The 23,434-nt window shown below is 40.4% G+C and overlaps 2 protein-coding genes across 2 annotated transcripts in view; both read right to left on the minus strand.

The window, feature by feature from the left end:
* Positions 1-23,434, minus strand: part of LOC145407416 (glutamate receptor ionotropic, delta-1-like) — a 417,443-nt gene that overhangs the window by 83,992 nt on the left and 310,017 nt on the right. The window contains exon 5 of the mRNA XM_080278347.1: positions 1,153-1,370. Coding sequence (XP_080134473.1) covers positions 1,153-1,370 — 218 coding nt within the window. The remainder of the gene's footprint in view (positions 1-1,152; positions 1,371-23,434) is intronic.
* Positions 1,755-23,434, minus strand: part of LOC145406051 (uncharacterized) — a 22,276-nt gene continuing 596 nt past the window's right edge. The window contains exons 2-5 of the mRNA XM_080277241.1: positions 23,186-23,418; positions 22,525-22,683; positions 20,825-20,915; positions 1,755-2,081 (exon numbers count right to left, since the gene is read on the minus strand). Of these exons, the coding sequence (XP_080133367.1) occupies positions 1,755-2,081; positions 20,825-20,915; positions 22,525-22,683; positions 23,186-23,418 (810 nt within the window). The remainder of the gene's footprint in view (positions 2,082-20,824; positions 20,916-22,524; positions 22,684-23,185; positions 23,419-23,434) is intronic.

Here is a 23,434-nt window from a genome sequence, read left to right on the forward strand (position 1 = left end):
TATTTCATCAAGGCTACCCATATCACGGCACTAAAAAACTACTGACATCGCTCCTTAGGAGGTTTCACAGGCCTTCTTGGAACAATAGTATAGATTACTGAAATATGAATCTAACTGGAAGAGCCCCATGGAGCGTAAGACTGATTATAATCAGAAGAACTAGTTGTAAGAAAAAGGTACAATATATTCAGTCTCTCTAAAACGGTCTTTAATACAGGTAGGGTGTTGTTCAAGCTGCAACAGGTCATTAGGAAAAGATGTTGGCGTCTTTACTAGTTGGCTCAACGAATGAAGAAGAGAGTCAAAGTTAGTGATGAGTATTGGGATTATCTGAAATTATAATTTCAGAGACAAATATGAGAAGAGGAATAAATACGGTCCTCTTTAGGTATAAAATGGTCAAAGTATTTTGTATAGATAGTAACATTTAAGCATAAGATAACAACAGAGGCACGGTATATTCTTTAAGAGGGTGGCAGAATGGCCGAAGACATAATGTCAAGAATACAGAAGACTCAAGTTCAGGAATACGAGAGCTAGGTAGTTTTTTGCATACAGACAAGTACACACCACAACCTCCTTGTCTTTACAATGACTGTTTAAATTAGGGAGGATTCAGTGGCTTGCTATCAAAAGCCTATGACGGTTGTTTTACCTTATGGAAAAGGTAGGGTTGAGAGGAAGAGAGGTGGTGTTCAGCAAAGAGGAACTTGGAGGAAAGGTCGCGCATATCGCAAAAATGAATATTTGGATTGATGGAGTTCAAGAACACCTCATTTGGGCTTCATCTGGAAAGGACCTGATGTTTGGTATTTATAATCCTCATTCTCTTCGCTGGGAACTCCAAGTCTAGATTCTGTTGAGCCACCATCTTATATTATTTTACACAGTGTGATTTGTAATGGCCATGTTGTGCACTGTGAACAGTTAAAAGAACATAAAAAAGTACGAATATTATTCAGATATTTGTTTAAATATTTATATTCTCCTTGACGGAAGAAATTTCGGTAAAAATGGAAAAATATATGTAAATATGTGGACGAAAACTGTAGGTTATTGCAGTGTACATGTTCTGATTTATTTGTGACATTAATGTTAGCTCTTAAGAATGTGGTTATTTTCCAGAAGGAGGCTTTAAATTATAATATTTACCCGGAAATACGGAGTATTCACATTATACTCCAAAAGAATTATCCCAACGCCAGAGTCAATTACATCTCTGAGGTCTTCGTATGGATTACTGATGTGTCTGACTGCCAGGAGGGACATAAGGTTGCCAGTGTAGCTCTGAGTCAGCACCAATATCATCAGCATCCACACTCCCAGCACCACTCGCTCCCACCACCACCAGCCTGTAGTTGTCCGTATGTCTGTTTGGACATAAAACATTTTCATGTGCATACAGAGATCAGATCAGTTGTGTTTACATATCTTACCACTCTGCAAAATATTTATAAAGATCTTCCTGAACTTCTCTGTGATAATCTAGAACAGAAAATATCACTGACTAGTTTAGTTGCATAACCCATATGTGCTAATGCGTTATTAATCAAATCTCTCCTATTTGAGAAATATCTTTCCTAGTTTAGTGAAGAAATGAAAAAGGCCAAGGGATTAGCATTACTTCGGTTAACCTCTGGTTATGCTTTGCTAGTATTAAAATAATCTGACAAAACTATGATAATACTGAGTTCCCTGAGTACCTACTGAACTTGGGATCTTATGCTCAGCAATCTCTTAATTCACAAACTTTTCTATTCATAGTTGTCATGAATGTTACCTTCCTGGAGAAGAATCCGAATACAATTAAAGGTATTTAAGTTCCGCCTGGCTGAGTGTTGTGTGCTAATGGGACGGCAAGATGGCAGATGCAGCATGATAGTGATCACTACCAATAGCGCCATCATCAGCGCAGCCCACACCATTGGTGACAAAGGCAGCAGGAAGCCCCACGGGTCAACCTCAGGTCGACCACGGGCAGCAAAAATCTTGTATTCACTGTTCGACAAATATCGTGAGAAATCCATCCACCTATATCTTGACCAGCTATATGCAAACGGTCCCAGGGCCAACTCTACTTCCTGAAATCGGAAATATACTTGCTTGGGACTAATTTAACATGGTTATAAATTGTTAAGTGTGTGCAAGGAGTGAAACTTACGCATATTGCACGGACTTTCAGTTTAGGAATACATGAACTGTTAAGCCACTGAAAGTACTATTCCCAGGATACGTTGTTATAATATGAACCAAAAGGAAGTTTTGCACTATCCTTTATTTCCTGGCTTTCCATAATCATCTTAACCTCCTACTCCCATCTCAGGATGGGCTGAGCTAGGGTCCAGAAACCAAGGAGGAGAGAGCAAGATAGGGACAAACCTAACATCATGTCCAGTAAAATGGGCCAAAGACTCATTCACTCACCATTCAAGCCCCTGGAATCTTGGCTTTGTCGCATGGGTTGAACATCTGCATCTTTTTTTGAAAGGGCATCCAACAGCGACTTACTGTATGTAGTGCTGCATTCTTGTGACTATATAGTGACGTACAAGTCCCCAGAAATCCATTTACTGTAACAGGCGGTAGCCGAATAACCAAATGGACTCATGGTGGTGTAGAGGGTTAACCCTGCTCAGGTAGAGGTTGGTCTGAAAGAACCACCTCCTGTCCCATTTTCTAGTTCATTAACTTCTAAATAGCCGGGAGCCGTGTTCTTCTCAGTAGCTTCCTAATTCTGTGTATCCATGCAAGGGGTGAGGGAGTTACTTCAAGCTCTCTCCATTTCCGCAGTATCAGGGTATGTGAGTATAAGTTGGGTATGTGAGTATAAGTTGGGTATGTGAGTATAAGTTGGGTATGTGAGACCCACGTCTGCCTGAGGTGTGTGATAAATTTTGTTCTCCCTGATTGCAGATATGAATGCCCCTCTTCACACCAAGAAGCACCATCCCATACCAAGCTTTGGGATCACTCAAGCAACCATTCAGATTTTATTTTAATTTTCTTATAGGCCAAAATATATTTACTGTTATTTGTACAGTTTTATAAAAAATATATATATATAAATATAAAAAGAAAAGAATAGTTCATTTTTATACATGGTTGTGTTGCGGTAACATTAAATGTTACTCTGTTTTCAGTATTGGAATAAAGGAAACAAACATTTTTCCCGGATTTTTATATTTTTGGGGGTGAAAGACCTAAGTCTACCTGCTATGCAACACGGACTGACATCTACCTGAGCAGGGGGAACTATAACAGATGTGGCTCACAAGGGTTTAAATCCGAGAGTTGGTTGAGGTTTGTTGGTCACGTAATACCTTAAATGAAACTAAATAATATAGCCTTGGCTTGCTTCAGTCTTCAATGGGTAATAAAGGCCTTTATGACTCATTGTTAAATGGAATCATTCCATGAAATATCAAGTTAACACTATGAGAGACGTAAATGCTGAAATGCCATTTTATTATTAACTTAGCAAAAAAACTTATGATCTTTACAAAAGTATCATTACAGAGGGAAAAGTCTGACTAAATTTTGAAGACCCCACCAGTCACGGTGTGTTGTTTGCTCATAAGAAATACAAGAGCAACACGTCCCAGACAGACTACTGCTGAGGGAGTTTTATTTAAAAACAGGTTACCATCTGTGAAAATGTACTCATACTACATTAGTATGTGTTCATGCACGCGTGCACGTGTGTGTGACAGAGAATGACCCGTAGCTGCATTTTCTATTAACCAGTTTACACTTTGAAAACACAATAATTTATGAATTAAATGAACTGGAAATGTTATGACCACAAATAACCTTTTCTTGGCACCACAGTTTAGTCTCCTCATCAGTTGTTATGAATCTTGCCACGCACTTTATTGTGTGAAGCTCCTTATCCTTTCCAAGGTACTGACAGGAATACACTGTGTGATTAATATTACATAAATTTGTCATGCATGTATAATGCTAATTACATTAGGTCCCTGCTTGTCCGGTCGTATCCCCAGTCTTTCAGATGTTTCCAGAGGATGATACATAATGGGAACAGGAAACTATATGCACTGATTCGCTGGAGGGAACCTCCGTTTACTTACTTCCAACACACTTACGTTATAAGTTGCTTGCCATTAACCCTCTGTGGCCTAATGTGTGGAGATTTCCGTGCCCAACAGGCCGATCCCAAGGCCATTTTTCGTAGTTACAAAAATCGACCTTTTTTTGCCATATTGAAGAGCAAGTTCCAATGCACCTTCCAGTGCAAATTTCATCTTCCTAGGCTCATCTTGTGGCGTGCAGTTGAATGCAGAAGTTACGAAAATATCGGTAGATGATATTGACCCCAGCGTGGTCTTCCCGCAGTGCAACACACACACACACACACACACACATATATATATATATATATATATACATATATATATATATATATATATATATATATATATATATATACTGTATTATGCAAAAACATTGTCATTGGTGCTCAAGTGATGCGAAATGACAAGATATGTGTATTAAGCAGTATATCAGTATATAGTACGTGAGGTTTGAATAGGAAAAAATTATGAATTTATTTTCACTTTTGGGGTGTATATGTTTGTGATAGTATCGAGTTATTTTTTTTTCGCCTGGGTGGTGGAGTTTGTGGGAAAAGAGAGTGAGAGATTCTATTTTTTGACCTTAACGAGAAAAATGTCGTCAGAAAGTGTACATGGTCTCCCGTGGGGGTTGAAAGTCCAGACAAGCAGTGATTAGCATCTGACCTAAGCTGACTAGTGATAAGGGAGTGTAGGCATTTCCAGCCACACGGACATCACATGTATTCCTAAAACAATGGTGAAATGCTAGTGCAAGGCAAGTGATATGTAAAATGCTCCAAAACAGTACCCAAAAAATCCGGAACAAATACTTAAACATAGCCCCCCAAAAAAGTATTCTTCTCTTACACCCTTGTGCAAATTAATTGAAACAACTATACACTCAAGATAGGATATATAAATGCGTCAAACATCATCCATCGTTTTATTACATTCATATATATCGATACCTCAGTATAGGATATGACCTCCTTGGTTCTTCAGAAGTACTTTGACACGAGTTGGCAGAGTCCACTAATTTTGAGCAATCACTAGTGATCCTAGGGTCCCTATACCACACTTTAATCAAAGTCTGAATCAGCTTCTCTTTCGTTGTACAGTCCATTCCATGGAGGCGTTGCATTAGACTGACAACAGATTCTCTATCAGGTTCAAGTCTGGGGAGTTGCCAGGCCATTCCAGCACCTCAGTCCTTTTCATATTCATGAAATTTTTCACTATTTTCGATGTGTGGAATGGGGCTAAATCCAGCTGAAAGATGCCAGTCCCATCAGTCGATGTCTTTTCTAGCCGTGGAACCACTCTGTTCTGAATAATTCCGATGTACTGTGGTGATCGCATCATGCCTTCGACTGGATGCAAGCTTCTGACGTCATAACTGAAACATCCCCAAAACATTTTCTTCTGAGGGTGTTTCATGGACTGGTCGATATGAGCCTCACGAAGCTTCTCTCCTGTTGATCTCTGTACATGCTGACTTCTCTGGCCCTGGACAAAGAAATGACTTTCATCACTGAACAGCACCTTTCTCCACTACTCCTTTGTCCAGTTTTTGAACTTCAGGGCCCATTTCTACCATTTCTTTTGCATAGTCTCAAGGAGGAGTTGCTTCTTAACAGGCCAACGAGCTTTTGGACTGACTTCTAGCAGTTGTCTTTGGACAATGGACGAACTTACTTGTATACCTTTATCTTCGAAGTCTCTCTTCAAGGCATCGCTGGTCTTCCGAGGGTCTTTTTAGCTAACTCTTACTGCTTAAACATCGTCCCTCTCTGCTTTCCTCTTACGGCCACATTTACCCTTCCGGTTTGGTGAGATCGTACCAGTGTCATTCTTCAACTTGATGATACGACTCATGGCTGCAGGACTGACTCCGCAGTTCTCTAAAGATCATTCCCGTGTGTTCTTGCAAGTTTATGATCTTTATGCATTTTCATGGTGTTACATCCATCACATCACTCATGTACATACAACTCAACCAGTATTTGAAACAGTAGTGATATTTTAAAGCAATGCTTCAGTCAACCTGGAAAAATGTTGAAAGTTGTGCATAAGGGATAAATTGGGCCCATGTCAATCATAATAAGCAACCAATGAACCTATTAGCAAACATACGGACATATAGATCGAGTGGGGCACAAGGGTATACATTTACCAGCTTGTTTCAGTTAATTTGCACAAGGGTGTATATTCACGTATTACTTGTTTATCCTGTAATTTGTTAATATCGTAACGTTAGTTGCTGTCTGTATGACGCAAGGGAGGAGAAAGATGATATTTTCTGCCTGGGTCGAGGTATTGGTTCTCACTTTGTCTTTCTTTGGAAACTTCACACTGTCAAAAGACGATATTGTCTAAGATTAGCATGGTCAAATTAGAGAAAGCATTTTGGTGACCTGTGCTTGTAAATATGTTTCAGCAGCATTCAACATCGAATATGAGGATTTCACAATCAAATACAAGAGCAACAGGAATGGAAAACAGTAATGGAAAATAGATGGAGGCAAACATAATACACTAAAGGGATGAAACAAAAATAAATAAATACACATCTCTTGAGCATAGTGCGAGTTGTGGAGTCAGGCCAGGCCAACATTTACACCTCTCTGCCCTCCCTTCGCAGGTCAGAAGTAAACATAGATAAGTCACTGTCTCTGAATCTCATTTTGTCTTCGAGGCTGACTTACTTTCCCTTACTTTTCCAAACACTTACTTCTGCCTGTCACTGTTGCAATTCGATACTTTTTTAAATAAACACTACAGTAAACAAAGTTATTTACAGTCACACTTATAATTACATTGCACTATTTACTCAGTCACTTAACCCGCCCCGTCCCGTCGACGTATGGATACGTTGCAACATTTTGCATTTGCCAGTCCCGGCTCCGTACTGGTACGTCGTGCAATTGCAAAGTCACTAATTTGCACAATTTTCAATTTTCACGCGTGATTTTTCATACGTATACACGGGACACCTTCCTCTATTCCTCTACAAGATGCCAAGCAGGGACAATGCCTTACACCGCATAACCTCCCCCCCTCCCCCCCTCACGCCTTTGTCTCGGCAATTCACCTGTTACCAGTGACCTGGCCAGTAAAGATATTCAGGGCCAGAGTGATTCCCCAATCGATGACAATGTGGAGGACAAAGTTTACATAGCATTAGAAGAAGAAACAGTCAGAAATAATGATCGGGTAATGTGGCAAAAGAAGGTCAGGTATGGTGATTAGTTAGTGAGTGAAACAATGCTTATAATGCTTATATTACTGCTTGAAAACCAATATACTCTCATACTACATAAAAATTTGTACCAAGTAAATAAATAAATACCGTTTATGAGTTGTGTGAAATAGTTATCCTCCCATAGAACTCGTTTTCTTTGGTGCCAGCCTGTTAGAAAACCCAGTCAGGTATTGAGGTACTGGTACCTGGATCGAGTATTTTAGACCTCAGGTGAGTGATTTCACTATGAATTTTCGATGTTTCTCACCAAAAGCGGAGGTTTTAGCCAAAAAAAAAAAAAAATTTAAAATACCTCAGGATTGGGGGATGTCGGAGGTGCGGAAAACCTCGGGACGTGACGGGTTAACTGGTACCTCGCCAAGGAATGATACTCAGGGAAGCACAGAGGGCAGAGGAGCACCTTGCATGCATTGCACTGCCAAATGGTGAGCATTTGCTCTCGTTGCCACCTTTCTGTTGTTGCACAAACATGGCAGCACAACTGTGCACTTCTTGACCCTCTAGCCATACCTTGTGCTTCAGTGGGTAGCAGCAACTTCACCATGTAGTGCTGTGCCGCCCTATCCTTTGCAGCAAGTCAATCTGGTGTGTCTTTTACCACACTTGTATGCCCCTGTGGGTCTGCCGATTGGTGACAATACTCCCGCAGTAGCTCAAACACACAATCATGCACGAACTTGCTCATCAAGATCGTCTTTCCAGTTTTCTGGCAGTAGCAGTGATGCGCATTCAACACGCACATGTCTATCAAGTGGAAAATGAGTTTCTTGTACCACTTGATCCAAAGACGAATGCACTCCACATTACCAATCTGCATGTCACTTTTATCGATCAAGTGCATGTTACGATTGTTGTCTGTGATTCCATTGGTTTTTGAACAAGCTTGCCTGTCACACAATCTTCTTTCCCTGTGTTGACGAGAGCACCTGTGTGCACAGTTGATAGCATGTGCACATCATGCTTGTCTTGCCATCACAGAGCAAGGAGATCATTGTTACATTGCAAAGACACTATGTCTTTCTCCTGCTCCTACTATGTAAGCCCAACCCCAACTACAATCCCTAGAGGTCATATCACCCTACCTATATTCCACAATGGGCATATTTCCATTCCACTAACCTATGTTTCTCTGTTGACTTACTTTCCCCCTTGGACCCATTTTCCCCTCTGGATCCATATCCCTCTTGGACCTGCTTTTGCCCAATGGACCTATTGTCCTCCAGGGATGTGTTTTTCCAATAGACAGTTTGTCCCCATGTACCTATCTTCTCCCATGGATCATTTTTACCCCGTGACCCTATTTTCATCCTATGGACCTGATATCCTCAACCACGTATGGACTCATGGACTCATATTACCCCCTACTGACCTAGCTTCCCCAGTCACTTACCTCACGAATCTATTTTACTCCATGGCCCTACATTCTACCTTGGGCATATTGTCTACCATTGACCCATTTTTTTCTCCCTGGACTTCCTTTCCCTCACATGACCAGTGTTTCTCATGACCCTGTTTTCAATATGGACCAGTTTGCCATCCAGTACCTATATTGTACATGGACCAGTTTTTTTTTCTCCACTGACCTACCGTCACTCATGGAGACACTAAATCCCTAACTTAACCCAGTTTCACCCACAGACCTACTTCCTTCATCAACCACTTATAACATCTGGACCTATGTGTACACTTGGACTCTCTTCCTTCAAGGAGACTAACCCATCGTCCCATTTCATCTGTGAGTCCCCATACATCTGTTCCCCAGTAGACCTATTTTTCCCCTGCTACCCGCCCACCAACACACCAATCATCCCACCCATACACCAACTCAATCGACCAGTGTAATAAGGCTATCTCCTGGCTTCTCCAGGAACCTGCACGTGTATTCACCAATCCGCGCCCATCCTACCATGCACCCCACCCCTCTTGCCCAGTCCACCCACTTTGCCCACCACACCCACTAAAATCACCCACCCCCTCCATCAAGCCCATCTGCCTACCCAGCCAATGCACCCATCCCTGTCCACCAGGTTGCCCACCCGGCAACTAAGCTCAGTTCACCACAAGATGGCTTGCAGCTTTACCCACACACAGGGATGTCACACAAATAGAAAAAGCAGCATTTATGGTATAAAGAGCTTGCATATAGCCTAAATGATAGAAAGTTGGGATATGACCGGACAGTCGAGGACCGAATGCAGTTAGTATTATCCATGCATCACAGATGCTTTTAACAAAAATAACACAGTATATTCCTGTCAGTATCTTGAAAAGGATACTGAGCTTCGCACCTCAGGGTGAATCGAAGATTCGCAAACATTGCTGGTTAGATGGTACTCTGGTGCCAAATGAAGGCTACAGTAATAGTTCTGATGTGTTAGAATGTTTTCAGATGATCGGTTTATCACCTTTACATGGCAAGATCTTCATCACTAACCTAAGAGTGCCTCTCCATACATCTGCTTAAACGTAACATGAACAAATTTATACTACAAGGAAGAAAAAAGCAAGAAGGCAAACTTAAAATATTCAAGCCTGATGGAGAGTTGAAATGTCCTGGGAGGCAAGCAGAACAGATAACAGTCTGCGGGTTCCGAGCATAATGTGAAGATGAGAGGAGTATTTCAATGTAAGAGTAAGGAAAATAAAGGAGACGAAGGAATGGACTACAGATATAATATCAGTTAGTGTTTAACAGAATATTGCGTAACTTGGCCAGCACACTCAACAGAATATTGCATAATGCTTGATCGAGACCTACAGGTCAAGATGTCTTCACTTATGACAGTGCAACATTCATTTGATTATAAACTAATTCCTACGGCTTCCACATAATATTGTTAAAAGACGCTGATCGAAGGTTTATTGACGACCAACTCGAGAGGAACTTGTTTGTATCGTTCTGTGAGCTCTTACCTAATTGTACTTACCTAACCGTATTTTTACAGGAATCAGTCAGTCTCGTAATGTCCCGTGTATTAAATCATTTTTATCATACGTAGCGTTAAATTTATGAATAGTTTTGGCACTCACTGTTTCATTCGGTAGTGTATTCCACTGATCAGTTGCCTTATTTGGGAAACTGAATTTCCATATGTCTTTATCACCTCCCTTTTTATGTATTTTTTTTTGCTTGTCCCCTTGCTGATGCTTGCTCATAGGTTATATATTGATTTATTTCTATTTTCTCTTTCCCTGAGATGCATTTATATAGCATCATCATGTCTCCTCTTTTCTTTCTCCCCTGTAATGATGGTAGATTCAATTTTTCTAGTCTTTCATTGTAGCTTACATCCCTTAAGCTTGGTATCCATCTTGTAGTTGCCCTTTGTACTTTTTCAATCTTATGTACAATTACGTGTTTTTTGAGATAAGGATTCCAGACTGATGCATTCTCCAGGGTTGGTCTGATGAATGATGTTATTATCTTTCTCAGCATCATATCTCTTCATTTATGTATGTGAATGATATTTTCATATTAGCAAGCAGTGTCTACATGTTACGTGCCTTGTCACTGATGTTATCAGCCGGAGATAGTCTGTTACTAATAATCACTCCTAGAGCCTTCTCCCTTTCTGATAAGTGTAATGTGTATTTTCTTAACTTATAATCCCAGTCTGGTGTTTTCTCACTTTTACCAAGCTAAATTACATTCCACTTGTTCTCATTATATTCCGTTTGTCATTTATTGCTCCATTCATGAAGCATAGTTAATTCTTCTTGTAGAATCTTTGCAAGAATCTGTGTTAGTAATTTTCCCTTGTATTTTTGTATCATCCACAAACATATTTAGATAGCTTCCATTTCTAGTGTTACTGTCTATGTCATTTCTATATACTAAAAACATAATTGGTGCCAGCACTGACCCTGTGGAACTCCACCAGTCACGTCCCTCCTTAATGAGTAATTTCCTCTTAGTGCTGTTCTGATTTATCTTTTTCTGAGATAATCCTGCATCCAATAGTAAAGGTTGCATTGGATACCTCCTTGATGGTACAGTTTCCATAAAAGTCTTTGGAGTGGTGCTCTGTCAGATGCTTTCTTGAAAGCCAAATGGATACTGTACATCCATCCTTCTCTTTTCTGTAATGTTTCTGTAACTCTGTCACAGTAGATTAATAGATTACTAACACATGATTTCCCCTTCCTAAAACCGAACTACGTTTCTGTTATCATACTGTGTTCTTCTAGATGGTTTACCCAAACTTTTCTTAAAAGCTTTTCTAGTATCTTAGTACACTGGTCAGTGATACTGGTCGGTAATTGAGTGGATTCTATCTATTCCCTTTCTTGAACAGGGGAACAATGTTTGCTTTCTTCTAAATATCAGGCAATTTAACTTGACCTAAGGACTCCTTGAATATTAAATACAATGGTCTGCATAACTCTTGTGCACAATCATGCACCACTCAACCTGAAATTTCGTCAGGACCATATGCTTTTCCTTTGTCAGATTTACTTAGCTCTTCCCATACTTCTTTTTCTGGTATTTCTATATCTGGTAATATGTGTGGGCATGGATGTTCCATATCATTTCTTTCAAAATTATTTTCTTTTGTAAAATCTGATTGGAAGTTTTTTTTTTAGTACTTCACAAATATCTTTCTCTTGTGTATAGATGATCTCCTCATGCTTAATGGACTGTATTTTATCTTTAACTTAGGTTTTGCTTCAGACGTAGCTATAAAATAGATTATGTTGATCACTACTTTTATTTATAATGTTTTCCTCAAACACTCGTTGAACCACCCTCCTTTTCTTTGTATAATTATTTCTTGCCTGTTTATAGTTGTTATATGCGCTCTCCCTATTGTGTCTCTTGTATCTTTTCCACCGCAAGTCTCCTTTTCTGTTTGATTTTTTACATTCTGTATTAAACCATTTATTTATTTTCATTTATGTTTCTTTGTGCTGAGGGATGTAAATTTGGACTCCTATTTGATACACATCACAGAATTTTCTATATATAATATATAAATCTTGTCCTCTAAGCTCCTTTTCCCAATCTGTTTCTAAGAAGTACTTCTTCAAGTCATGATAGTTGCCTTTTTTGCAGCTTAGACTCTTTGTGTAACTGTCATTACTGGCAACTATGTCATATGCAATCCTAAAGTTGCATTTTAATACTGCATGGTCGCTTTTGCCGAATGGAGGGTGGTACATTATATTGTTAATATCATTTTCTTGCCTAGTAAATATAAGATCTAGTACTGATGGATTATAAAGTCCTCTATTTCTGGTGCTTTCCTTTACATGCTGTGTTAGGAAAAGTTCCTGCATTAGATCCAAGAGCTTTTGTTCCCAACATCTTTCGTGGCTTCTTACATCTAGAGTATTCCAATTTATATTTGCATTGAAATCTCCAGTTAATAAAATTCTTTCAGATTCCTCTTCCATTCTATGTAGTAATGTTCTTAAACTCTGAATTGTACTTTCTACCAGGTCTTCATATTCGTCTCTTTCCCAAGTGTTTGTTTTGGGCAGCATGTATAAATTTGCCACATTAATTTCCCTTCAGATGTGTTAATCTTCAATGCAATCAGTTCTACTTGTGATGGTATATCTATTTTTATTTCTTTGACATGTAGATTTTTCCTTGTTAAGATTATGATTCCCCCTCCTTTTCTTAAATTTCTGTGTTTTCTCCATATATTATATTCCTCTGCATAGGGCATTGTTTGATGTATTTGGGGTTAATTTTGTTTCAGTTAGGCAAGTGATATGTGGTTCCTTTTCTCTGGTATAGTCTTCCATTTCTAATAATTTAAACACCAATCTATATCTGCATTTGAGTACATCAACTTAACCATCTTGTTTACATACCTGCCATAACTTGAGTCTACTTCCTCCTTCTTATATCCTGTTGGTTATGTACTACTTTCGTACCTGCAATCCAATTACTTTGTAAAAAATTTACTCTTCTCTTCCTCTAATCTTCCCTCATTCTTTGTTTTTTACCTCCTCCCTATTCTTTACTATTCCCAATTCCTCCTGAGCTTGGCATCTATTTATCCATACTTTCTTAAAAACTTCTTTTTCCATGAGTTTGTTTGCATTTTTTAGTATTCCCTCCACAGTATTCACACTCTGGAAGGTTACTTTCAGTGGCCTTGACTTATTTCTCTCATATTTCCCAAGCCTTTTGTGTTCTTCTATATCTTTATCACAAATTTCCTCTGATACTCCCTTCAATATGCTCATTATATTTGCCATCTACTTTTCGTCTCGATTTTTTTTTTCTTCCTCATCTATACCAGTGATTACAGTAGATCTGTTGATATCCACTGAATCTTTGACCAATTTGGGGTTGTCTTTTATTATTTTTTTCAACTTTTATTTCAAAGTCTTTCCTTACTTTCACCATTTCAACATATGTAGTTTCTATGCACACTTCCACATTTGTCCAGAGGGCAAATGTGGTGGTGGCCAAAATCAATGTCCAATTAGGATGGAGAAATAGAAGAAGGGAGGCACGGGAAGAAGGAGTATTTGTAAGGAGAGTGGAAGGGTTACAAGAGGATGAGAAAAAGGAAGAGTATAAGAGAGAAGTGGAGGAACGATTGGGCAAATATGAATTGGAACAGATGGGGGACGTGGAAGGTGTGTGCAGGATATTTACAGAAGAAATATGTGCAGCATGTGATGTGGTGTGTGGGATGAAGAGAAGATGGAGGGGTGTGCAAGGAACAGCGTGGTGGAATGAAGAAGAAAGACAGGCTGTGGCACAAAAGAAGAAAGCATACAATGAATGGATGAGAAATAGGGGTGTGGAAGAAGTTGAGAGGCGGAAGAGAGAGTTATATGTAGAAAGAAAGAGAGAGGTGAAAAGATTAGTAAGAGAGAGTAAGAAGAGAGCAGATGAGGAATTTGGAAGGAACTTGAGTGTAAAGTGGAGAGACTAAGAAAATGTTCTGGAAAGAGGTGAAAAGAGTAAGACAGGGTGGAAGTGAAGTTAGCAGGGGAGTGAAAGATAAAAATGGTAGATTACTGGTGGAGAAGGGAGAAAAAGTGAGCAGATGGAGAGAACACTTTAAGGAATTGTTGAACATAGAGGATGGAAGTAATGCGAGTATAAGTGGCTGGGGAATGGCTGGGAGGAGGAGGGAGGTGAGAAGACAGGAAGAAATCAGTAGGATAGAAGTTGTGGAAGCAATGAGGAAAGTTAAATTAGGGAAAGCCCCAGGAATTGATGGGGTGTGTGGTGAAACGCTGAAGTATGAGGGAGAGAGAGTAGTAGAATGGATGTGGAAAATATGCAGATTGGCCTGGGAGGAAGGTAGAGTCCCGAAGGATTGGAAGTCAGGTATAATTATTCCCTTGTACAAAGGAAAAGGGGAAAAAGAAGTGTGTGGTAATCATAAGGGCATCTGTCTTCTTAGTATAATAGGAAAAGTGTATGGTAGGATACTTATTGACTGAGTTAGAGAAAGAACAGAGGAATTAGTTGGAGAAGAACAGGGAGGCTTTAGGATGGGAAGAGGTTGTGTAGATCAGATATTCATTCTTAGATCTTTAGTGGAAAAGTTTCTAGAGAAGGGAAAGAATTTGTATGCAGCTTTCATGGATTTGGAGAAAGCATATGACAGGGTGGATAGACAAGGATTGTGGAAAGTATTAAGAATATATGGAGTAGATGGGAAGTTGTTGAATGCTGTGAGGAGTATGTATGATGGTGCTAAGGTTGCAGTGCGTAAGGATGGTGAACTGAGTGAATTTTTCTCTTTTAAGGTTGGGTTGAAACAGGGATGTGTCATGCCTCCATGGTTGTTCAATCTGTACATGGATGGGGTAATAAAAGAGGTTCAAGGTATGGTAGTGGATGTTGGAGTGGCCCTGGTGAGAGATGGTAGTATTTGGAAACTTCCTGTACTGTTGTTTGCAGATGATACTGTGGTATTGAGTAAAGACGAAGGAGAGCTGCAAGGCTTGGTGGATGAGTTTGGGAGTGTGTGTAAGAAACGGAATCTAAAGGTGAATTTAGGGAAGAGTAAAGTGACGGTCTTTGAGAGAGGTGAAGTCAGTGAATGTACAGCAAGGTTGGATGGTGAGGAATTGGAAAATGTGAGTACGTTTAAGTACCTGGAGAGTGTGATGAGTAAGGATGGAGGTTTGGAGGGTGAAGTGCTTGAAAGGATACAGCAGGGAAGAAAGGTTGCTGGTTCTTTGAAAGCAGTGATAAGAAGCATGGAAGTGAGCATGGAAGTGAAAAAGTTACTACATGACAGTATTGTGATATCAACTCTAACGTATGGATGTGAAGCTTGGACGTTCCTGGAAGGACACAAGCAGTGGAAATGAGTTATTTAAGAGAAGCCTGTGGAGTCACCAGGAGAGACAGGCTGACCAATGAGAATATAAAGGAGCGTTGTGGTGTGGATGTGGATGTGATAGGAAACGTTAGGAGGAATACACTGAAGTGGTTTGGCCATGTGGAGAGGATGGAGGGTGAAAGACTGACGAACAGAGTGTATTTGAGTGAGGTGGCGGGGGGAAGAGGGAGGGGGGAGGTCGAGGATTAGATGGAGGGATGGGGTGGAGAGGTATATGAGAGAGGGGGGGGATGAGTTGGGAGCGGGGCAGTGAAATGGCGGGGGACAGGGCGACGTGCAGGCGATTTGTTTGTTGCCACCTCGAACGGGATTGAGGCGTCTGGGAATAGATAGATAGATAGTTTCCACATCACCTTTGTAACTTTGCATCACTTCATTCACCTGTTTTATCTTCTCTGCATGATGACTGCTTTGGTCTATCAGACTGCTTGCTTCCCTAATTGTCTCTGTATCATTTCTGAACTCCCCCATAATACTCTCATGGTTGACAACTTTACTTGCCATTTCACTAAACTTCCTTCTAAATGAACCCACCTCAGCTGAGAGCTCATCTATTGTTTTGTCTTTTTTGCTCACTTCCTTTATGAATTTTTCATTTTCCTCCTTCCTCATGCGCAGTTACATCTTAATTTCATTCATTTCACTCTGAAAAGCCTTCTCCAAGTTATTCACCCTCTCTGTTAGTTTTTTTACATTTTTCCATTTCATCCAGTTAGTTCCTGGTAGAAATTATAGTCCTGTTTTCTACCTTTATCCCTTGTCTTAACTCCTTAACTCCTGTGTGTGTGTGTGTGTGTGTGTGTGTGTGTGTGTGTGTGTGTGTGAAGATGCCTGTGCACACCCTTTATGCACCACCAGGATATCTCATCGATGTATCCCTATGACCTACTTTCCTTTTACTTCTGTAATGTCTTCAGATGAATTTGTGTAATTCATTTGATTTTACAGAAACCTGCATATTTTTTTCCTACAAAATCCTCTGCAAAATTTGCGTTGAAGAACTAAAGCAATCGTTAATTCAACAGCTATATTATGTTCGAAGTTTCCTTTTTGAGCTGCTGATCATGAGCTTATGAGGCAGGTGCTGCAGTGCCATCAGTTGTTCTGTTTAGGAGTGAGTTTCTTACGTCTGCTATAAAAATTTTCGTTCAATCGACGTTATATTTTGCAATTAAAAATTCAGTGTTGGATCACAAACGTGAATGGGGGCAGACCTAAAACACTGTGTGTAAATATATACAGCAGAAGCAGACACTTGTGTGTCAGCCAATCACCACCTGTAACATGTTACAAGCCCATCTAAAGAATGGTGGGAGCTTCATTCATAAAATAATACTACTTCGTAGTAGGGGTTGCTGTAAGTCACAGCCTTCCACAACCTTGGAAAAAGTGTATCCCGTTCATTGTGGCCAACTGTAGAAATTGACAGACAGAGGCAAAAGAGTATACCAAGGCAGCGTGTATGTACAGAAGCACTTTTCTTGAGGACAACAGGAAGGACCCCATGAAGTCCATATGCCCCGTTAGTACTGAGACCAGTGATGGCATAAAATGCATCAACTGAAGAAATTTAATGTCACCCATGAGGGAGTCAGAGGGGGTAAGCGATGGAGGAACAGCACTGGAACCGTCCAAGGTGGAACTGGAGGAGAAAGTCTGGGCAAAGCATTCTGTTTCATGAGTTCAAGAAATGGCAACAAAGCCATCAGAGTGGAAAAGAGGAGGGAAGAATGATGAGGTAAAGTTGTTAGAAAGGTTTTTGGTAAGGTGACAGAAAGGGTGGCAAAGTTTGAGTTGGAGGGTTCAGAGCATTTTATATGAATGAAATTATTTTTAGCAGAGGTATGAACAGACTTAACACAATTCCAGGCAGAAACATATTAGAGTTGAAATTCAGGGATGGGTTGGCTCCATTGCCGTTTGTAGGCCTTTTCCTTGTTGTGGACAGCATTAGAACAAGCGTGAAAAAAACTAGGATTTCTTGATTTAGTAACAGGATTAGAGAAAGAAATGTATGCTTCCATGTCCAAGAGAAAAACTTCTGTAAAGGCCCTTCCACACGAAAGGCAAATGCACGACGGGCAAACACTGTTACCAAGTTTGTGGGTGGGTGGCGGCCACGAGAGTAGATGACGTCATAAACGAGGAAACACGGGCAAACCCTCGAAATGCTCCTGCCTGTTGTTGTCTACTGTCCTTTTTCTTCATGCACATAGCAATAATTACAGTACACAGAGCTATACGTTTAGCTTTAATTGTCCTGCGACAATTCTTACTTCCCATGTTGCCGTACTGCACTCAGTTATGCGGAGCACCAAGTGTAGGCCATTGCCCGACGTTGCCTGAAGTTCACCACAGCTCTGACTGCACTCTGCCGTCTGGTCCAACTCAGAGGTGCGCCTAGTTATGGCCAATGCCTACCGGGGACTGGTTGATCTGGTAACACTGTTAAAAAGCGATAGAATTACACTCAGCGGTCAGTGCCCGTCGGGCATTTGCCTCTCGTACGGAAGGGCCTTAACACACAAAGCACACCCAGATGGCTTTCAGCCGTTAAGGCAATAATCATTCCAGTGAAAAAGAAGTACTGAAGTACTGCCTGAGGGCCTTCCAGTCAACAACTCCAAAGTGCCACAGTCACTGCTTCTTGTGAGGATCCCCAGGCTTTACTGGAACAACAGGACAGGTTAAGGTGATAAGGTTGTGATCGGAGAAGCACAACTGAGAGAAAAAAGGTTATTAGTATAAGCCGAAGGATTAGTTGTAAGGAAGGGGTCAAGTACACTGGAACTATCTCCAAGGCAACCAAAAATACCTGTTAAGAAGCGTGATTTGCTAGTTAGGTCGTCTGGACGTTTCTCGATGTTCCTGGTATTATACCGTTACGAGTCAGAGTTGCCAGCTAGCCTGCTATTGTGAGCATAGTTATTTCGTAAGTTATGCACTGATTTTTTTTGCTCTTTTTCTTTAATAATGTTTTAGCTATGTGGTTGTTAAAATATGCAATTCAATTAAGTTTGTATGCTAAATAATTTATAGGTTTATATATTGTAAGAATACTGGTATGTTTTGGTTGTCTCCGAGTTGGTAACTGTGCTCTCTCTCTGGAATACACCAGAACTGTGGAGAAGTAGTTCATTCTAGTACAATGCAAGCTTATATAAGGATGGGGTAGAGACTAGTTCAAGTTCAGTCGGTTTTCAGTTCAGTTTGAGTGTAATGCAGTGTCAGTGCATTGAAGTTTATACATCATCGGTGCTTGTGAAAGTCGTTAATTGTTGTGAAGCAGTAAGTGTAATATTATTGCAATTAGTGACGATTATCTTCTGTACTTCTGAAAATAGTGAATTGTCGTTGGCAAACAGTGAAGTGTAGCTGCAGTCAGTAAACTTTGTATAGCTCCAGTGCTTGTGAGAATAGTGAAGTTGGAAAGCATTAAGTGCAATTATTTGCAAAATAAAAACAGTGAACTTAAGAGGCCAGTGTTTATTTACAACGTCTCAGCTGATCTTTCATACTGTACGCTAAAGGCAGACCATAAGAAGAACAGCTCACTGGGCAACATCCTTCCTGTACTGAACTACTGCTGGTGGAGCCTGTGGCGGTGTGGGACAGGGACGTAACACACAGACAGGATGCTGTACAAGCTGCTGTAGGTCATTAAGGATAGAAAAAATGTAGGCTTGTTCACTAGGTGCATGAATGAAAGGAAAGAAGAGCTAAAAATGGTGGTGGACGTTGAAATCATATAGAATGAAGATTTCAGAGAAAGGAGAAGTTAACAGGGTGTGCTCCATCTTAGAAGTGAGATTCCCAGAGAATTTTTCACAATCAGTAGCGTTAGGGGATAAGTAAACGACACATATATATATTTAGTCAGATAATTACAGGATAATCGAAGCCAGAGAGTAGGGAATTCAGAAGATTCAACTTGAGGAAAACGAGCGAAAGATATGTTGTTACATGCATGCAAACAACAGCCAATTTTTGCTTTGAAGTGAGTATAGAGTAAGTAGGAGGATACAGAGAGGAGTTTACAATCAGTTGCCTCAGAGAGCTGATTCTTGGTGAGGAAGAGAAGATGAGGTTTAGAGGACGAGAGAGGCTCAACAGAGAGAAAGTTAGAGGAAATGCCAGAAATGTTGCAGAAATTAAGAATATACTAGTAAGACATTGGTTTCAGGCATCTCTCTTCCTCGTCACTGAGATGTTGAGATGGCATTTTTTTTTTTAGTAGGAAGTACAGTGTGTATTGTGCACGAGGTTTGTTGTCGACAGTTAGAGGAGCCTCTGTTGGAGAACATGCTAGTCTGTTCTCTGTGTTACTGGAATACTGAAAATGTTCAGCATAGGGGGATGGTCAGAATGAAGCTACTGTAGTCTCAAGGGTTGATGAAGTGGGGGCTCCAACTCTGTCATCATATTTCCAGCCACCTTGGGAGTACCACCCTGTTTAGCCGGTGCTACAGTCTACCTATGACGCTGGTCTAAACTGGATGAAAAACTTTTTTGACCCTGTGCTATGACCTTGACCTTTGACCTACAAGTTGTTTTCTTTGCTAAACCTACAACCTTTTCTTCAAGACTGCTTGAATTCAGAACATAACTGTTTTTATACACACATACAGATCAAGCTTTGATCTAGCCCTGTGATCTTGACCTTTGATTGGTTGATCTAGAAACTAAATACTTCGTTCTTCCCTTAGCCTCAGTCATTCCCCAAACTTTGTCTTAATTTGGATTTCAAAAAAAAATGTTTACGTTCATTATCCAGTGTCAACGTCTGACAATCATGTGATGTTAACCTTTGACCTATTGTTCTTAAGAGCAGTAAGTTTACTCAGTAGCTTACTCGCAGTCCTTCCACCAATTTTAGTTAACGCTGAATATAAACTTTGTGTTATTTTGTTACACACACACACACACACACACACACACACACACACACACACACACACACACACACACACACAAAACTCAAATACAACTCCCGCGCTCGCGAAGCTTGCTCAAGCACGAATATAAATACCACATACCACACCACCATCAACTTACCATCAGCACACCAATATCCACAACACCACAACATCACCACACCACATAAATGAAGACAGACAGTGAAAAAGAGTAATGAGAAAAACGGCAGGAAGTTTTCGGCTTACCTCCCTCATCAGCAGGCCCAACATGCCGGTCCATGACCCATTGTTCAGCCTGGCGCCCCATGCTCTGTCTGCGGCTCTCAAGTAGAAGTACCTGGCACAAAACAACACACTCGGGGAAAGTGGACACTTAGGCTACAGACGAGGCTATAAGGGCTCTAAATAATAAGGAGCACCTTTGCAGTTTGGTTCACATAATTATATATGTTTGTAAGGATCGGTGTCTGAAATTGAATGCAGATATTAATAAAACGAAAGTAAATGAAGACAGGAGTAAAACTGTTATCATTCGGAAACATCACTCTCAGTATGATACGTTGGTGAGTGTAAAAATAGTTAGATTGAACTGTCTGAAGAATCTATCCTCTTCAGTCCGATGACGTGCTTTTCACCTATACTCTTGTAACTTTAAGAGACTGGTATTCCACTTACTAGCAACTTTTCGAACCCTAGGTTTTATGTATAGCTCTTCTTTTTTAATGCAGGAACCAAAGGCTAAAAGTCCGCAAAAGTGTTCCCTCCAAAAATAAAAAGAGCTCAGTTCAATATCCCTTCATTTTGAGGTGTAGACACATTGCATAAGGAAATGCAAACAGAGGAAGACAGTTCCAGAGCTGACCTATTGCATAAATGAAGGACTGGGAGTGTCCATTAGCTCTTGCATTAGACAGCTGGACAGGAAAGGGGTAAGAGTTTGCTGTTATACAGGTGCTGCGCGCTCGGCAAAATGTATGACATGCAAATGGTTCAGAAAACCATGACCATTGAAGTAGTGATAGAAAACAGATAAAGATGCAATAGTGTGGTGAAGAGGGAGAGAGGTTGAAGGTAGGCAGTAAGAGTAGGATAATTAATAAGACCAGTATACATCATTCCAGCGTTGAATGAAATCGTCTGGAGGCTGCACGAAATAAGGAGAATAATATATCGTCATCAAAGAGAAGCAACAGAAGAGTTCTTATCAGATTACTGAGTATGATAGTGTAAGGAAGCAGCGATAAACTCATGTTGACAGTGAACCGGCTAGGTCATGAGTAATACATAATAACTGGAGCAGCACTGTATGTAATATAAACCACTTCATCACAGGTATTTCTTGCGCCCCACAGGACCCCCCTCCACACACTATAGATACCTGTACTTAATTTTCTTTTTATTTCCTTATGTATATGTATACCCGACTGCATTTTTTCTGCCCATGTGCTGTATCTCCTTGTCTCACCTAATGTCCATAAAAGTTCTCTCTCTCTCTCTCTCTCTCTCTCTCTCTCTCTCTCTCTCTCTCTCTCTCTCTCTCTCTCTCTCTCTCAGAGTTTGTTAATGAATAGATGTCGAAATACTGAGAGATCCTTTTGTCAAGACTTCCTCCAAGCGATGTGTGTGGCAAAATAGTGAATCAGTGACAAATTGGATCATAATACTGGCTTTGGAAACATCAGCATGTATATGAACTTTCAAGGTCTGATTGACAATACGGTGATTATACTTCCACTATGTGGATTTTCTTCTTACTATAAAATAGTTAAATATACAGTAAGGCTGATGTTGATCCTGCAGCTGACGCTAATACTGATGGTGATCATAATCATGATGATGGCGCTGCTGCTAATACTGATGGTGATCATAATCATGATGATGGCGCTGCTGCTGTTGGTGATAATCATGATATTCATCGTGATGGAATGGACAACAGTTCATCCTACGTGAAATTCATTCGTCTTGACATGAGCTGCATCACATTTTCCATGACTCCCTGGACGATGACCCGCTTGCCTCCAGGCTGCGTTGGGTCATCCACCTCCATCACAGTTTGCGTCGGGAACTGATCGGCCGTTACCACCATATGAGGGCGATGTGGGAACCTTTTGTGGGAATAACAACCATTGTTAGATTCTTGTATTATAATGTTGCATTACAGAAAACTGTGTACAGTTTGATAATATTTATTAAATCAGTAATATCTAAACTTGGCGACAGAAATATCAATGTGCAGTACAAGACGGGCGGTGTGGCAATGTGAAATGTTTGCTTATAAGACATGATAGTGTAGTATGACAGTGAAAATGAATGGTGTGGCAGTTTGTGTTGTGACACTTAGAGGTGTAGCAGTGTATGGTATGAAAGTGCTTGCTGTGGCACTGAGAGGTGTGGTAGAGTGAATTATGGCAGTGTAACTGTCAGGTCTGGTATTGTGAACTGTAACACTTAGAGGTGTGGCAGACTGAAGTGTGTATTTGAGGTATGACAGTATGTAGTATGGCAGCGTGTCTTGTGGCAGAGTGAAATGTGACGGTGTGTGGTATGGCAGTGAGAAATTTGGCATTGTGTGATGCGGGAAAGTGATGTGTCCTTGTGAGGTGTGACATTGTGTAGTGTGACAGTGTGATGTATGCAAGTGATAGGTGTTGCAGTTTGCAGTGTGGTAATGTGAGGTGTTGTAATATGGGGTGCATAAAGTGTGACTGATAGGTGTTGCAATGTGGCATGTGGCGGTCGGTGGTATGACTGTGTGATGTGGCAGTGTGATGCGTGATACTGTTACGTGTGTCTATTTCAGTTGAGAGGTATGATACGGTGTGAAGTGTGGCAGTGATGATCTATGGCTATGTGAGG

This window comes from Coenobita brevimanus, chromosome 8 (genome assembly GCF_032717465.1).
Source record: "Coenobita brevimanus isolate Jiangsu-jjx chromosome 8, ASM3271746v2, whole genome shotgun sequence".
In the NCBI taxonomy this organism is placed as follows: domain Eukaryota; kingdom Metazoa; phylum Arthropoda; class Malacostraca; order Decapoda; family Coenobitidae; genus Coenobita; species Coenobita brevimanus.